The sequence below is a fragment of the Grus americana genome, chromosome 15 (genome assembly GCF_028858705.1).
Source record: "Grus americana isolate bGruAme1 chromosome 15, bGruAme1.mat, whole genome shotgun sequence".
Taxonomy (NCBI): domain Eukaryota; kingdom Metazoa; phylum Chordata; class Aves; order Gruiformes; family Gruidae; genus Grus; species Grus americana.
In genome coordinates, this window is record NC_072866.1 from 8,642,542 (window position 1) to 8,660,725 (window position 18,184).

At 48.1% G+C, this 18,184-nt stretch overlaps 1 protein-coding gene across 7 annotated transcripts in view; it reads right to left on the reverse strand.

Annotated features, from left to right (window-relative positions):
• TRAF7 (TNF receptor associated factor 7) overlaps positions 1 to 18,184 on the reverse strand; it is a 35,605-nt gene that overhangs the window by 10,084 nt on the left and 7,337 nt on the right. For 2 of the 7 annotated variants that reach the window (XM_054843086.1, XM_054843088.1), the window contains exons 2-9: positions 11,433 to 11,514; positions 11,212 to 11,330; positions 10,908 to 10,965; positions 9,664 to 9,755; positions 5,124 to 5,240; positions 3,712 to 3,804; positions 1,916 to 1,949; positions 422 to 605 (exon numbers count right to left, since the gene is read on the reverse strand). In XM_054843086.1, the coding sequence (XP_054699061.1) occupies positions 422 to 605; positions 1,916 to 1,949; positions 3,712 to 3,804; positions 5,124 to 5,240; positions 9,664 to 9,755; positions 10,908 to 10,965; positions 11,212 to 11,292 (659 nt within the window). In that variant the 5' untranslated portion in view covers positions 11,293 to 11,330; positions 11,433 to 11,514. Of the gene's footprint in view, positions 1 to 421; positions 606 to 1,915; positions 1,950 to 3,711; positions 3,805 to 5,123; positions 5,241 to 9,663; positions 9,756 to 10,907; positions 10,966 to 11,211; positions 11,331 to 11,422; positions 11,515 to 18,184 lie in introns of those variants that run through there. The other 5 variants (XM_054843083.1, XM_054843087.1, XM_054843084.1 and 2 more) reach the window with 3 other exon arrangements.

The following is an 18,184-nucleotide window of genomic DNA, read 5'->3' on the forward strand; positions in this document are numbered from 1 at the left end:
TGGGGAGGGAGATAGATTTCAGATTCCTAGGACATAACTAGGGTAACTCCTCTTACAAAAAGAATCCCAAGGTCTCTGCTTGACCATAGCCACAGTGTTTCACCCTAGATGTGAGGTGGCTATTTTCACCGTGTATCCCCTGTCCTGATACTGAGACACTCAGGTGAGCTGGGAGCAGAGAACAGCATCCTTTCCCTGGGACAACTCCATCTGCCATCATCCTAAGACTGAGACATAGTGGAAAGAACTGTCCCCTCAAGTCACCCTGCCCATTCCCACACCCCTGCATGCCCCAGCAGAGCACTGCTAGCGAGAGCTGCACTATCCCCAGGAGCCGCGGGGCAGCTCAGACATGACAGCAGATTGCTGGTGGTGGAGCCCTTTCCCTGGAGATGTCGCACGCTGGTAACAAGCCACTTACTTCCTGGCACTCAGTTTAATTGTAAACGGACATCCACGGGGGTCCACCTCAAAGGCAGCGGGCTTGCTGCTGGCTGCAGGCCGGCAGCCATACTTGCAGTGAATGAAGAGCTCCCCGATCTGTTCAGCCACCGCAATGTTGTTAACCACTACGGTCAGTTTGGCATTGTCCACGGGGCACTTCTCTGCCAGGTGGGGAAGCAAGAGAGAGAGAGAGTCAGCAAGGGCTGAGACACTGCAGGAGATTTTACTTTTTTTGCCTTCTCTGGCCAAGACGGCCAATTCCATCTAAACAAACAACATCAATGCTGCTGTCCTCCATTTCTTTCCAGTGCTTTAAGTACATGGCAATGGAATGAGCCATGAATATTCCCACAAGGTCTGCAGACCACTATCTCTGGTTTGTCTTGGGGCTTGGTGAAAAGTTACAGTTTATGTTAATCCGTGACAATGTGAGCTAGCTGCCAGTGAAAGAAGGCCACACTAATTCAGACTACCTTGTGCTTGCTGAGGTGTGAGAGTGTTCACAGGCAGTGACCACAAATCAGCAGATGCCCCATACATAACCCATTCCTCACCCAGCTCCTCTGCTGCCAGTGGGGTGCTGCAGGCCAGGGATGCTGCAGCGAAGCAAAGACACGAGCTTTGAGGGCAGGAGCAAAACTGAGCAACTCAGGATTGCGACTGCAAAGCCTTTTGCTACAAATCTGTGGGTTGGGATAGATATAGCACAACGTGGTGACAGAGGGTTAGCATGCAAAGCAGAGGGACCCCTCATGTGGAAGAGGAATGTCTTAAGGCAGAAAGAGCTGCTGTTTTGCTGAACTCCCCTGGGAGCCTCCTCAGGGCTCACTGTTCTGGTAATACAAATGGCTTGGCTTTGTGCTGAACAACGGCTTTCCAAGAGGGCACAGGCTCATGCCAAATAAAGTCTTTCTTTGTAGGGCACAGTCCAAACCAAGTAGAAGCTGGTTAGGCGAGGCCAGCAGCCAGACACTTGGGCTCCACCAGGTTTCTGGAAGAGCTGGGTGAGCTAAAGCAGCTGTGTGCTGCTGCGCAGGGGCTCAGTCAGCAGCCCGAGAGCTGGCACTAACGGGATGGGGGAGGAGGGGTTTGATGGGTCTCAGCCAAACACAGCCCCCCTGTTCCTCAGGCAGCCACAGAAAGCTTTCTGTCTGAAATCAATGGGTCAGGTCTGGGCGAGACATGTATTATCCAGGGATTATCCATTGCATATTCCAGGATTTGAGAACATCCTGTGCCCAAGAGCCGGGCCTAGCCCTCTAGTGCCCATGCTACAGCGTGTACCATCAGAGCTCCCAGCTGCACAGCTACCCATGCCCCAGCCCCTCACTGCTGCAGTGCCAGCCTATGACTGACAGCTTGTTTTAAGCCCTTCAGACATCTTTCTGCAGGTTTCTTTTTAAGTGATAGCAAACAAACCAGAAAATAACAGCGTTTTGGCTGTATCACACAAGAACAGTTCTGCACTCACCAGATGTTAAGGCACATCTTCTACAAAATGTGTGCTGTGGAGACAAAGAGGAACAGCAGTGTCAGCGTAAAAAATATTGGACAAATTACTCCCTGTGGCTAACGATGGGAAAGGTGGGAGATACCAAAGCCTGTGGCACAGGGGCCTCAGCAGCTGTTCTGCCTGCTTTATAGCTCAGTGTGCTCTTGAGTCTGCACCACAGGGCAAAAAACAGCTGCTTGCTCAGGCAGCTAGGAGTGAAACACAGTTCCTGTTCCTGAGAAGTATTAAGTGCATAGTTTGAAGCTTTGAGGGTTCTGCCCTGTTCAAGATCAGGCCATGATCACGGTGCAAGACAAAGCCAGGGACATGTTCTGCCACACTCTGATACTCCTACCCTCCAAGTCTGCACATGGTTTCTCTTCTTCACCCTCCACTTAGTCCATGTCATTCCTCTCATTTCCCTGAGGAGTCCTCAAGGGGAAGAGTAAGGGAAAATCTGGCCTCTCCCTGTCCTTGGCCAGTCAGCCCATAACACATATCCCTCTGTAGCTCTTCTAATGTAGCTGAAGCTGTGCTGCTGTCAGGTGGATGGGACAGCTGGTTTGTAAACCCATTAAATGCACCGTAAATTTTGTCACTTTAAATAGTTCTCTATCTCTCCATTCTCACAGCAGAAATGTATGGTAACAATTTAACTTGATAAAGTAGCAAATTCAATCTAACGTTCTAATGAATATAAAGAGAAGAACAAAAGCTGCAGCATTTTACTGGTCCTGAACTTGCCCCATGGATTCCCTGGAGCTTCCTCAGCCACATTCCCCTGCCACAGGGCCAGCACTTGGCAGCAGCGCTGGAGAAGCTGCAAGTCACTCTTCAGAGCCATTATCTGCTGCCCTGTTCACGTGGCCTTTTCCTGCCCTGCACAGCTGCATGGTGCTCTCTCCACAGCTGCCAAACCAGGACTGAAAATGAAGCCAGTCTGCTTCCTGCAGCAAATTTTTTTTTCCATATTAACCAGTAAATCTCAGTGTCTCCATGAAGAGCTGCTTACTGAAATGGTGCAGCGAAACTGCACCAACTTCCAACACCTTTGGGGATAGCACCCTCACTGCAATAAACAATTCTGCTCTCTGCTTTTGTTGCTACAGCTCTGTCCTAGCAATGAGAAGCACATCAGAAGCACTAGAGCCTGTCACAAAGCCATCTTTCTTCACAAGTAGCACAGAAGCAGCAATAATATACAGTTTCTATTAAATCCCGGTAAAATGGAATCTAGAAGAATATTCATAATACTTTGTGCCTTTCATTAGAGGATCTCAAATCCCTTTGCAAGCATTAAATAAATGAAGCTTCAAGCCATTCTTGTTTTATAAGAAACGCTTTCTTCACAACTGAAGAGCAGCCGTTCCTGGGGTACCCAGGAGGCAGCACCACTCTGCAGAGCCCTTCAGGACAGGGAATGGGAAGTTTTAGACTTCGCTGAGGCCACACCAAAGGAGACTGAACGTGGCCAGGATAGGAAAGCCAACAGTACAGTTCTCCTGGAAAAAGCAGCCCAATTTTAAGCAAGCCCCAGGCTTCTCCGGCTAACTGCAGAGTGCCCCGAACACCCCACTGCAGACTGGTTCAGAGCTGCCTCATGGCAAATCTGCTCCTATGCCAGCCTGACTTCCCTGGTCAGGGGCTGCCTTGTCTTTGCTCACTCAGGCTGACAGTCACTGGGGACAGTCACTGGGGACAGTTAGGGCTTGGCTATAGGTCACATAGGACATCTGTGGAGCCCACACTCATGATTTGAAAGAGTACTGCCTTACCCCACAGGTTGTGATAACTGGATCCTTAAACACACTACAACACAGTTGGCAGCACAGCTTCACGGACGGTTGTTCAGCAAACACCAGTGGCTCCTGAAGAGGAGGAGAGAAAGAGACAGAGAGAGCACAGGGATTAGTCCAAACACAAGAGCCTCCAGCTCTGCAGAAAGAACAAAACAACTCTTGAGCAGTGAGCCTTGGGGAGCCTGGGGCACTAAGTATTCCATTATCTCAAAATAATTTTTTGTCTGGATCTGCTGACCTCCAGCATGTAAGAGGTAGAGGAAGAATGAATTTGGGAATGGCTGGAGACCCTCAGCTCATCACAAACTGACTGCCACCAGCATGTGGCAGGATCAGGACCTGACAGCAAACTGCACAGACCAACTTCTTTGCCAGAGTGACTCAAGTCACCTGAACTGCATGAGCTGCACTGCCTGACACTTTTTGCTTGGGTGGACTGAACAGTGCATTGTCAAAAATGTCCCCCGTACTAAGCCTGAAGTTCAAAAGCAATTTTAAGCCAGCTTGCCCTTCTGTATTTTTCAAACATCCTGAAGGAAGGGCTCTTTCATTCCCTTATGAAGCAGAAACAACATTGTTTCTGCTGCAATGGGCCCATCTCTCCAGTTTTGTTTACCAACTAAGACTGCTGGAGTGTGGGCTCTGAGCACGTCCTCCTGGAGCAGCACAGCTCTCCACTCCATGCCAGAGCAGGGCTTCACATCTCAGAGCATTTCAAATCAATCACTGCACTTCGGTCTGTCTTTTCATCCTGTGCTGCTCTCAGAACTGCAAACACAGCCCCCTGGGTTCCTAAATATGAAACACACTTTTATCCCTGATCTGTGGCAAAATGCCACCTGACCTTTTATGTATCCAGTCTGGGGTTAGTTACTGGGTCACAAGCTAAGCTCAGCTTAAAAGTATCCTCCTCCAATAAGAGTCACATGTGGACAATGCCTTGCACTCTCTTAGGGCTTACAATCAAGTCAGTGGGGTGCCACGCAGCCCTAAAGGAGGGATGGGGCTCTGAATCGGTGGGGAATTGTATTAGTCTTGCTGCCTGAGGCTAGACCACCAGCCTAAAGACTTGCAACCCCCTACTGCTCTGCAGCAGAGCCAGGGAGTCACACATGGCTTTGCAAAGACTTTTTCTGAGAAGCAGAAAAGCCTCACCATTGTCCCCTCTTTACATATGGGGAAATGTTACACAAGGAAGCACAGTAACTTACAGAAGTCAGTGGTGGAAACAAAATTAAAAACAGGAGTCCTGACAGCCAGGCTTTTAGTTGCCAGACATCACGAAAATCTGCCCATGATAGCTCTATATGCTCACAAGAGTCCACTAAGTTACTCTTTTGACACTGAACTTCCTAATACTGCTTCTTCAGACAATCCCAAATACCTACTGGCTCCTCCTCTTCCTCATGGAGTGAGAACGTCGAGCGCAAGGACATGTTGGACTCAGAGTGCAATGAACGGACGGAGATAGCAGAGTCAGAGCGGCGTGGGGTGCTGATCGGAGGCTTCAAAGAGATAAAAACCAGTTCTTGTTACTGCAAATAATTCCCCGTGCTTCAAAACCATATACACAGTCTTCAAGTGCAGTCCCCCCCTCCACAAAACTCAGCCGCTCCATTTGTTCATCCACTCTGCCAAGCTGCACTGAGTGGCCCCCAGAAGTAGCACGTCTCGCTGCTGAGCGTCCTTCCCGGCAGCCGGGAACACCGCACCACGCTCAGAGACAGGACAGGCATCATTCAGGTTTAACTTACTAAACCAAGCTGACATCTAAATTCCAAGCACGTAACTTTCTCAAAGGTGCATTCGTTTGTATACTTACCGTGGGCACCCACAAAGCAATGGTTTGGAAGAATTAATCCTTCACGGAAAGCTTTGTAAATCTCCCCCACAGACAGCTACCAGCGTCTGCAATTTCTATAATCTCTGCAGCAGCACTTGTTGTTTCACTCGCTATCTAACTTCTGCCAAATTTCTTTGCGTAAGTGTGGAGACTTCCTTCTATTCAATTCAGTAACAGACTGGCTTTGTCGCTTCCTGCTCGGGAGGGGAGAGCTAAGTGGACATCGCATGCACCAATCAAGAAAAATCCCACTGGTTACGGTGGCCTTGGGATTGGCTTTGAGGGAATGCTGCTGCTGGAATATTAACCAGCAGCTCATCTCTAAGGGTGGAATATCAACCAGCAGTGCGTAGCCAAGATGCAATTCAGCATCAAAGCGAGAACAGACTCTTCAGATCACGGGGTGATTGGATGTGGGGGTCCAGAGCAGCCGGTAGCACAGCTACTGCTGGGTTACTCTGGAAGAGATGCTGCTGGGAAGAGTGCAGAGAAGCAATAAAAGCCTTCAAGGAGCAGAACAGATGGGCTGACAAAGAAATGGCAGAATGAAGCCATAAGCTTCGGATGCTTAGCATCAAGAGATGACCAATGCCCAGGCTGCCTGCACCTGCACATATCACACCTATACGTGTCTTGACTGTAACCTACATCAGTTGCAAACTTAGAAGTGCTGGCTGGAAGGAGCTCTGGAGATCACTGGCCCTGGATCAGGTCAGCCCTGGCCCTGCCCAGCTGGAATGAGGAAAGCTGCACAGATGAGACTCTGCTGCCCTGGGTTCCTGTCCTGCGCTAGCTTGTGAGCAAAACTGTTTTTCCTCATGTTCAATCTAAATCTCCTGAGCTGCATTCTGTGTGCTTGCCCTGGGTGAAAGTGTGTGACATCAGACCCAAGGACAGACAAAAGCACTGTAAGAGGCCAGTGGGGCAGTCAGGAAATTCAGCAATGAAAGATGTAAGATGAGCTTCAGAGACTGCTGTCTTCCCCAGAGACAGACTATACTGCAGCGCGAGTGCAGTCCTTGCCAGGCTGCAGAAGAGGAGCAGACCAGGATCCTGCTGGTTCTTCACACTGCTCTGCTTCTTAATTTTTATGATACTGGGATCCTAGGAGCTCAGAAATGCTGCATCTGCTTAGAAGCCAAAGCATAAAGCTCTTTTTCTTAAAGAAGGCATATTTATTGGCTAAATATGTAAACCTTGAGGAGGAATGGTTATAACAAGGTAAATCAATTTTATGCGTATCCATTAATTTTATTATTTTCCTCCACTAGTAACAGAAGTTATTAAAATAACAAGAATGACTGTGCATAGTTCCCATTCTGGAGGTGACACAGAGAGCAGGGCAGCAAAGGCAGGCTCTACAGGGAGGCAGGTTTATCCAGAGCAACATCCTGTGTGTATCACGGATGGAGAGGAGAGGGACTGCAGCCCAAGACCACTTGCAGCAGGCAGGGGTGTGAGACACAGCCTTGCTAGGCTTCTGCAACACTGTAAGCTCAGCTCCCAGTGTCCTGGCTGGGCTAATGCTTGTGTACACTACGCAGAAGGAAAGCTGATGTGCTGAGAAAGGTCACTCCACTCAGGCTGTAGTGACAATGCTGAATGGCAGAGGTGTGTGCTGGCATTTATTGCCCCTCTAGGTATCTGCAGCCTTTGTTTTTGACCACATGCACCAAAGCCAAGGAACACCAGGCCCTGCCATAGGGTTTGCGGTTCAAGGCCTGCAGAGTTCAGGGGCAAGGCAGCACTAGTGGCGCTGCTTCGGCCAGGCTAGGATTTGGGAGGATGTGTCAGGAGGGTCCCACCCCCCCACAGCTGCACCAGGGCTATTTCTGCACTAAACATCAAGTCCATCTTCAAACAGCCCAAGGATGGAGTGCTCAAACATCTTTAGATGGAAGATGAATAGCTTGTGGCTGGCCAGTAACTCAGTCCAGCCTCTGGTTCAGAGGTGACACTCCCTGTAAACAACAGAGACTTTGGACAGCCAGGCAGCTCTTCATCCATCAGCATACATTTGCCCCAATATTCAGCTGTAATCTTTAGGTGCAGTTCCCATCACGTCAGCTACAAAAGCAGTCTCCACGTGAAGGCTCTAGTACAGTCCTTGTTTCCGCTCCCTGTAGGCATAGCAAGGCTGGGAACCCGTGGCGCTGTTTTCAGGAAAGATGACAGCAGCCGCTCAATAATCCCTGCCTTGCACGCAGAACATGCTGCTCTGCTTTTGGTGTCATTAACAGAAGCTTTAAAAAGACAGAAAAAGGGGTGGTGGAGGTCACAGGAGGGCTCTGACTTGTCTCCAGCTGTCTCTCTGATGGCTGACAAGCCCTTGGCAGCTTCTGGAGAAGGGAAAACTCAGTGATGAGGAAGGGAAATCCCAGATTATTTCTTGACAAAGCAAAGGAAGCTTCCTAAAAGGGTTAGTGAGAGTTTGTCTGGAGCAGCAGGCAGAGCAGGGCTGTGGCACTTCTGGTTTGTTAGCACCTAGGGCTGCAGGCTGCTTCCTGAACCACTCATTAATCCTCTTGCTATTTTTGCTTAAGAATATTTAGCACTCCAGGGAAGGTGGGCTGAGACTGTCCAAGAGGATGGAGGCTAGGTCCTAGGAGAGATCTCTCCTATTCTTGGCTGCATACCTCCATTTGCCACACTAGTTTTCAACAGAGTCAGGGAGTTTCTCCATCTGACATGGCTAAATATAATGTTCCCAGCACCCCCCACTCCTCTGGAAAAATCCTCACCTGTGCTCTGTGAGAGCTGCACAGCTCATGAAAAGGGTGCAGTGAGCACAGCACTCAGCCCACAGGATCAGTGCTGACAGCCAAGGGCTTCCTGGAACAGCGGCCCAGCACCATGGGGTCAGTGATGTGCTGGAGAATTGCATTTGCCAAGGACATGAGGCAAATGTTCAAAGGACTTTTTGAAAAAACAAACACACGCTCACATAAAACACAGCAAGATCTCTGAGCAACAGAAGGAACATTATAGGATACTGACAATAAAGCTCTTTGCAATCTGGTGTCAGATTTATTTTAAGAAGTGTTGTAGCTCCATACTGTTGCTGACCCCAGTCTCTGCCAGTGCCTAACTTCAGCAGCAGTGATCCATTTATCCCTGGCTTGGAAGGTGGGTCTCGTAGACAACTTACTTAATTTGAAGAGTCTACTACTGACATGCTTAAATCTAAATAGGAGCTTGTGGTTATGAGATGCAGCTGGAGCCCTAGAGATAGAAGATCAAGGCCTTGGAGCTATCTGTCCATTCACTGAGGTTTGCTTTGCTGTTCTTGATTTGATTGATTTAGCTGATTTAATTTCTCTTTAAGCAGCTAATCCTGAGGCCTACTGGATCACTAAATTCCTCCAAAAGAAGTTACTCAGAAGTGAGCGTGATGAATGAGAAAGCTGGGTTAAAAAAATGGGAAGTGCTTTTCTGCAAAGATATTGCGAGACATGGGAATGGTTTGTGTGAGAAGACCCTGATGATGCAATCCCCAGGAGCAGAGCATAGTCTGTAGTGTCCAACATCCCACTCTGCAGGTTTCAGACCTGTTCCCTGTGGTCAGAAGCCCCATCTGGAGGTGGAAAGAGGAATGGATTTTCTGGTCATAACTGCAGGGCCAGCTGTGCTGCTGGATGGTCCATTCAACACACCCTGATCAAGACCGACTGGCCTCAGGCACAGCCCCAGACATTGCTGACAGCAGCTCTGTTTTCTCCCGAGCTCAGGAGACCCAGAGCACACTGCTCATATCAGGGGGCAGGTGTACCCTCACAAGTGGGATTTGTAGCTCCTGGGCTTTGTAACCACGTAATGTTTTGAAGCAATCTGAAAATGAGCACCAGCAGCACCAGCCTAAAGCCCCAGGTCAGAAACAGTCTCTGCTTCCCCACTGCGCCAACCCTGGGAGCAGCCAGGAAATGCTGAGGCTGGTCCTGCTTCTGGTGCAGACATCTGCCTCAGATATAACGCAGTGCATGGGAATGATGAGGGAGGCAGAGAAGTCCAGAGGAGCACCAGACATCTCTCATTTGACATATAATCAAGCTAAGCCAGTCAGCAGGGGGGCTTCTGGCAACACCTACCATGCCATCATCCTCATCTCGTGGGGAGTAGGTGAGTGTGCTGGAGGAGGATGGGGTCCGACGGTGCTGTTTGAAAGTATTGGTCCCGTCAGCTTTGAAGAGGGAAAAAAAAAAAAAGAAAAAAAACCAAGCATTTAGGCTCCTCAGTAACATTTCTGAGCTACAGGTCAGTCTCTGTAGCTGCATGTTCCTTGAAAAAGGAAAAGAATAGGGATTCCCCAACTCCAGTTCTTGACCCGGACATATCAGTCCAGGCAGAACTATCCTGATCTCTGATAGCTTGCTGAAACGCATGCAGCCCTTTGAAGGTAGCTTGCCCGGAAAAGAACACAGATAATATTCTACCGGGTTCATAGGTTAAAAATACGATTAAAAGGAAACCTTATACTCCCACATATTTCAGTCACCAACAAAAATTGCTTCGATCAAGGGAGGTCTGGATATTCTTGTAGCACAAGGGAAGCATGCTAAATTAAATTGGAGGTATTTGTATAAAGATTGTATTACTGACATATAAAATTTTGAATGTAAATATGCAGGAGTCCAAAAACATCTAGAGTCCAGAGTCCTGTACAAATGTAATCCAAACATTTTCCCTGGGCAGATGTTCATTTCCTTATCTAAATCAGTGTCAAATGCCACAGTTTATCTTTACTAAAGTAAGGATATTTTTATTCCAAAATGAAACCAGACCTTTTTCTACACTCACACCATGTGTCAGGGCTCAGACTTCTCACCTGCTGGGCTTTGAGGAACAAAGCACAGGAATTTTAAATGAGCAGGTACACTTGCATCCTCTCCTGTCTGAGCTAAAAACAGCCATGGTGGTTTTGCCAAAGTGTCCAGAGTGACTCAGTCAGACAGAGAGTGAAGATGGGAATTGTCAGTGTTAGTAATGATTGCGTGAGAAGTTACAGGGATAAATAAGATTTGGTATTGAGCTCTGTATCAAACTCTGTTGTACTATCCTAATTTCAGCAAGGGCTTCCCAGTGGTACCGTTAAGTCTGCCTAATGGGAGAAAATTTCTGTGCATGCTCATTTCCATCATGCCTGGCGATCAGATGCCATGATTAAATAACACTTGGGCTGCAAAATACCAAAACCAGCACCTTGGCACCTGTCTGTAATGAACACAGTGATGCTCCCAACAGCTTTATGATTTGTAAAAACAACAACAACACACCTGGTAGGAATCACACATAGTGCTTTGGGGAGAAACTCTCATGCATGAAATATACTCACCCTTTGTGATGGTTGTCACAGCAGAGTAGGCTGGCCCAAAAGTTGTTTCCATTCTTGTCTGAAATATTGACAAAACGAAGGTCAGTGTGTACCACTGCAGCACAGCCCACAGCCTTGCTACCTTTCCTGAATTGGTGAAAAAATGTACATACATATTCCCAACTTTTATCTGTGGATACTGTGATTTTTAAGAGCCAAGAAAACACCATATTTTCAACAGGCATCATCATTTCCTCAAAAGAAAGGATGAGAACATAAGAAGCAGCCCTAGCCCCTATCCTCTGCCAACAACACCAAGCCTTACGCCGTTAGTGTTTTCGGAAGTACTGATGTTTGTTGTGCCACTGGAGAAACGATTGTAGCGAGCGTTCTTGTTTGAGCTCATAATCTAGGCCAGCATTTCTTAGTCATGGGAAGTTTGCTCTGTGAAAGAGGACAGAAAGAGAGTTAGGTTCATTGTATGTATTTTGCTGGGCTCGGAGAACACTCCTGTAGCATTAAGTCCAAGTATTTACCTAAACTCACATAAACCTGGATGTTCAGAAGCAGGTGGCAAGCACACAGTCAGGTTCCTTCAAATCATTCCTGGATGAGTGTTCAGCATTTTCTAAAAAAACAATTACCATTTAAAATAACTCCTTAATTGACCAAATACTGGAACACCCATAATCATTAGCTGCTTTTACAAGTATACGACTGTTTTAACAGCAGATGAAACTTCTCAGGAGACTACTCCAAGATAGCATCTGACTGGCCATGATACACATCATCTTTTCAAAATGAGAGTATGTACTAGCTGTGACTCACAGTCCCAGCGGAGAAGAGCCCTATACACACTCTGTATCTGGTCCTCTCTCCCTCCCCAGTTTGAGTTAGTTCAGAAAGCAGGTTGCCCACTGCTTCCCAAAACAATTTGCACACAGCAGTGATTAGTAAAAGCTGGGTCCTGAAAGGGAGCCCCCACCACAAGTCAGCAATGGCGAACACAGAGCAGACTGTACCATGGCAGGCAGGGCCATTTTGGCCGAGGTCACAGATGCAAGCATGATCTTTCAGCATGCTGGGGAGCTGAGCGCGTGGAAGGCACTCAGTGGGAGTTTTGCTATTTAATTCAAAAGCCCTGGGCTGTACTGCTGAACACAAAAGCCAGGGCTAGATCTTAGCTGAAAGCAAAAATCCCACATTTGATTTAGTTATATTTGCATTAAAGGAGTTCTTTCCAGCATGGTCTGAGCTACGAGGTCAAGGAAACTATGAAAGAAACCTTACTTCAAGTAACATGTTTGTGATTCTAGATCTCACTCCCAGTTTCTGCTTGGAAACAACCAGAAAAGTCTGGATCATCACCCAGAAAGAGAAACCCTCTCCCCCCAAAAGTCAGCAGTAGGGCTCATTTATCTTCCTCCATTGTTTATACAGTTTTTTACTATGTTCAACTTTGCAAAGTCAAGTATTACACAATAATGATCTGCAGAAACACATGGAGTTTGCTCTCTTTAACCTCTGTTGAAACCTGATGCTGGCTTCAGGGCACAAGATTTTGCTGTTGTCCCAACGAATCTGACAAGATGCTCTTAAAGAGTCTCCTTTGGAGCCAGGGTACCCATAGGAAGGAGCTGCACCTCCTCTCTGCCATCACACAGAGATGCTTCTGGCTTGAGCAGATGTTTCCATCAGAGAAGACAACAGTTCAGCAGGACACTGAGCTCTCCTCCCAAGCTGACCCTTCATCCTTGCAGCTGAAGGGTACTGCTTGCACTCACAGGCTGTCCCAGCCTGCCCAAGGAGACAGGGACCCTGCACTCCAGGAATAAGCTGCTCAGGAAGGATCCTGATCAAGAGATCCCTTTCTGTCCAAGGTATAGTTAAGTCTTGGTATTCTCACTGCCAGCAGCAGAGTCCAAGGGCTAAACAGACAGACCAGACAGACATCTGCAGTGAGGACAGACAGGCCAAAAATGGTTTACTAAAACACAACCAAAATCCTTTTCTGCAGGACAAGAGCCAACCACCAGCGAAGGGCACCTCGGAAGAAACACCCCGCAGACACCTGCAATCAGCCACTGCAGAGCTCCTGGTCCCCACTGAGATGGCACCAGGCTTTCTGGCTGGGTTTTTGCACTCCCACTGCTCACTTTTTCAACTTTTGGGGAGGTGAAGTGTCTTGGGTATTTCTAGCCATTAATTTTCTCTTATTTGAGGGTTACAAGCCCTAAATCTCTAAGCTCTTTATAAAGGAGACCACTGTGATTTCTCCGCTTTACAGAAAGGGAAACTGAGGCTCACAGAGACACAATCACGCAACATAGCTGTGACCTGGGACTTGCCCAGGGCCTCCTTAGTCCCAGCCCAAGAGCATACCCACCTTCCCTGCAAGCCCCAGCACGAGGCTGCCTGCACACAGGATTGGTCTTGTCCTGTGCTCGCATTTTCAACATTGCAAAGGCGATACTCAGGATGCCCTCAGCCAATGCTCTGCTAACAGCCAACAGCTCAGCCACGCCTGACACAGCACTTTGTGTTGCTCACTGCAGTTCTTTATCGGACAACTGTCAGGCAGACAGATTACAGCAGCAGCACAGCCCAGGAACTGCCACTCAGGACTAAACTCTCTAAAAAAGTTACAGTCTAAAACAAAACAAAAAAAAAACCCCAACCAACAAAACCCCAACCAAAAACCAACCAAACAAAAATCTCAAAACCAAACCCAAGACCATCTTAAAAATAGGGATCTGGATAATGTTTTCCACACATTTGAAAGCACTGTCCTGGCTGTTTGCAAATGCCAGATCCCTTAGGAGATGCTAAGCAGAGTTGCTGGAGTAGTCTCAAGAACAGCAGGAATGAAGTAGTGCTGTGCTGCTGCATCATGGAGACCTGCCGAGTTTAAAGCTGCGTTCCAACAAGCGAGAAGTTTGATATTGGCCATCAGGATCCTTTTAGTCTTTTCAGTGGTTCCTTAGAGCACAGACAGCAGAAGGCACAGGGAGGCTGAGTGGTGGGGAAGAGGGGAGCCAAAGCTTTTGGGTAACACTGGCCGTGGCCCCACAAGATCTGAACCCCATTCAGCCCCTCACAACCTTGGGCAAGCCACTGGAGCTCTCTGCTTCCTCCCTGCACAAGTCTCTTTAGTTTATCTCTTCTGCACAGCACATCTGGACTTCAAAATCTGAAGATGAAAGAATCTTTGGACATTTGTGCAGCACCTAGCATAAAAAGGTCTCCACCTTAGCTGGGGCCTCCAGATGATGCACTGCTCATACATAACATAAAGCAAGCACTTCTATGAGTGATGACACAAACTGCCACATTTCCTGTGATTTCATGCCTCAAGGTTGCATTATCTCATGCCTAATAACATGTACGTATCCCTAAAGTTCCCCTCTTATATAGGTTCCCGATGTCTAACAATACAGCTAAGGGATTCGGCATGCTCCTCCTCCCACATTAGGGTGGAAATGGACTCACTTTTCAGGGCTAAGAATTCACAAGTCCTTCTTCAGACAACCTCAGCAGCATCTACCCAAACACCCTCTGTCTTGCACTACTCACAAAACAAGAGCAGGGATATGCTCCCACCTCACCAGTCGTGACAGCATTAAGGGAACATCACATATCGAATATTCCTACCGGGTTTTTAAGGCAAACAATCACTCCCAGATGGAAAGAGAGGAAGCCTATCCTTATGGAGGATTGTGGGCTGTCTGGAGACCCAGGCAAAAGCTTCACCCCCTTCTCATTTTCAGGGTATGTATTGCCTTCAAACATAACAGATGGAGACTCAAAAAAGCAATAGGAAAGCACTCACTGTGGAGCACAGAGAGACAGGAAAACTCAAGAACGAGGACAACAGTTTGACTAGTTTTGTAGTGTCATTAAATGTAGGATCAGATGTGCAACAGCGACATACAGACACTTGAGCTACTGCAATCAGTAAGTTATGGCCTGTCAGCCAAGGATGAGTATGACCCTTTAAATAACTCTGAAACTTCTGTGCAGGCTAGGAGATGTCCACCATGGTGCAGCTCACAGGGTAACCTAGCAGGCCACAGAACTGCTTATTGCTGAGAGGCATTAAGGAGGAACATCTCCAGTTTCACCCTGTCCCAAAGACCCACTGAAATGGATGCAAAATGCTTTCCAACTTCAACAGAGCTTGGATAAATCCAAAGTGAGGAAGGGAACACAGGCTGGAATACAGGCATTTTCCACTCATTGTACATAAGCATGTCCTCTACTCTGCAGCTTGGCTGAGCAACCTACCTGCAAGCAGCAGCAGAGAGCCTGCTTCATGTCTTCTCCAAACAGAAACCAGAAGAATGCAAGCAATGGAAAAAATGTCAAGTGGAACATCAGCCAGGCTGCAGAACACCAGCTGCCACATGAATATCTGATTTCAGCCCAAATCTCTGCAACCACCATATATAGGAAGCATTTCAATAGAGCAGACATCTCTCCAGAGCACTGTCTGACAGCTCCTTCACATCTCAAGCTCTCTTCCAAGAGGTACTGAAAAAGGCCTTTTCCAACCATTATCAAAGAAGTTAAAAGGAGGCAAAAAAGAGCTGGTGGTATCAACATTAATACCAGCTTCCTACAGCACTCACAAAAACCTCCACCAGATCTCTGAACCCTGGCTTGGCATTTGATCCCTACCAGCTACGCCATCCTGTGCTCCCAGGCCTGGAGGATAAGCATCCCTCCCGGGTGGCTGGCATTCCTCCCTGGGGCACCCTGCACAGGCCATGGGCAGCTCCTGCCCCTGGTCTGACTGCAGGCAGAACTGCTCAGCCTGCGGGGTCTGACCAGAGCCGCCTCCTGAGGAGATACAGACTATGACACAGTAAAATATCAAATATTTTGTGTTACAAAACATGCGCTCTGTGACCTAGAAGGAAAACTAAGATTTACTGGAAATTGCAGAATCCTTTGGGCTGCTAAGTCCTTCTCTAAGGACCAAATACAAAGGGTCTCCAGAAATCCCCTGAACATCTTCAGCAGCTCCGCAGAGCAACGGGTCAGAAGCCCTCATGCTGGAAACATTCTCCCAATTTTCCAGCCCAGGTCTCTGCAGGGTTAGGTTATGATTTACAGCAAAATGGGTTGCAGAGGCACCCTGACACCTGCAGTGAGAGGACAGGCTCTGTTTGCTCTGAAAAGACAAGGACTCTTGAAAGAACTTGTGTGTCTCAGCAGCACAACAGCACAGGGCTCTGCCCTCTAAACCAGAAAGACATGTGTGGACCCACACATCTGGAGATCACCTTGGGAACCCAGACTGTGATCCACACTCTCCTTGCCTGGAGTTAATTTTTTTTCTTTTTTTTTTTTTAAAAAAAACACACAACTTTAGTGTTTTTGACAGCAAAAGAAAAAAAAAAGTCTACCCTGGAAAAAGGAAAATGTGGGGACCTGCTATTCGCTAAATCACACAGCTGATAGTAACCAGATGCGAGGGAAGGGAAGGGCTAGGTTTCAGCATTTGCACACCACAGGGATCAACTCAGGCTTTTGAGACTCAGCAAGAAGAAAAGCCTTAAAATTCCTACTTTAGTACTCCAGGCAAGGAAAAACCCAACCACCAGTAGTTGCAGAGACAGCTGGGGAAAGCAATGCTATTCCTCCCCACTGCAAAGGCGAACAAGATCAGCAACGGAGCAGTTTACTGCTGCCTGTTGCACGCTGCTGCCAGCCCCGCTGCTGCAGCTCAGAGCAGGGAAGGGAATCACCTCCGAGACCAGTGGCCCAGCTAATCCTCTGGCCCGTGGTGAAGAGTTTGCCCACAAGAGGGGTGCGGTGGGACTGGCACAGGTACCTCAAGGGTCTCCCCCTCCTCTCAAACCCCAGAGCGCACACATACACCCCTGGCTATTCCCAACACTCAGCAAAAGATCCTTACAACCAACCTCAAGATCAAGGCCAGGGCTTTGAGTGGGGATGTGGCAAGAGGAGAAGGGATGGCAGAGTACCCCGTCCTTCACAAACATCACGTAACCTGCCTGGTCCTGATTCAGAGCCAGTTCCTAATGTGGGAACCACATTATTGCAGGCACAATGGCACTGCTGGGGTTTGTGCTCCAGCTGCTCTCCGGGGCCAGACATGGGCACGGCACCGGATCCCACAGGTGAACGGTGGCACCGCTGGGGAGCGGCTGGCAGATGCAATGGCCCATGCTGCACAGCGTCTCTTTGCCAAGAAATCTGCAAGTGTCTCTGCCTTACGCAATCAACAGCCCGTAAAGCTCAGTGACATGTCCTACATCTGCTTTGGTTTCTTCCTTTTTTCCTCCCTCAGTTCATTGAAGCTGTCTCTAAGGTTATTCACTCCTGCAGAAACCGTTGGGCTGGCAAAATCATACACAGCAGGAGTGTTTGCTGGAAAGCGAGGCCAATGCATGCAGCTGGCCTCGTGAGAAAGGCAGGCATGGGGTTATCCTGCTCCAGCTGGGAACAGGCTGTGGGTGACGTGAATTTCCTTATTTCACTGCCTGGGTATTTATGGCAAAAGACACAAGCTTCTGTTCCTCTTACAACACTGCTGCCAGAACGGGAAGGGTTACACATCCCTGAGATTATTGGCACATCACTGGGGAAATACTATTACAAAAGCTAAAATGGACTGTGCTGCTCCAACAGCCAAGCTCAGCGGGACAAGGGACAGGCAAGGCAAGCAGATGCTGAGAGCAGGGGGTGCGGGTTTGTGGACTACACCCCTTCCTCGGCTGCATCACAAGCTCTCACACATCCAGGGCTCTTCTAAGGGAGGTAACAGGGCTAGTAAATCCAGCCCCATTTAGGCAGGCTCTGTCCACCTTGTCCTTCTGCAGTACCAAGGTGTTGCCTGCACTTTCTATCCGTGAACTGATTCTCGGTGGCCCACAGCAACCTGCAAGGGAATGTCTCCAACCAAAGCACAAATGACACAAGATTCATCAGCTCTTCTACAGAGACAGCCACGGGACAGTCACTCTGGCTTTCCTGGTCAGTGTTTCCGGTGGAAACAGCACTCATTTCATAAGTGCTTGCGAACTGCATTAACAGGATTAAAAGAACATGGTGACAAGTGCTATCAGCATCTAGTCTGACTTGTAAAACACGGGTCATAAGAATGTGCGTGAGCTACAGATGATCACTGAGATAGACATCTCTCAAGGCAGTCACAGGACAGGAAGCAGAGGGTGGAGCTCAATGGTCACTCCTCAGGTTAGAGGAGACTACGCAAGGGTTCCCCCAAGAACCACTGCTGAATAAGCTTTTCCAAGGTCATAGGTGAAGAT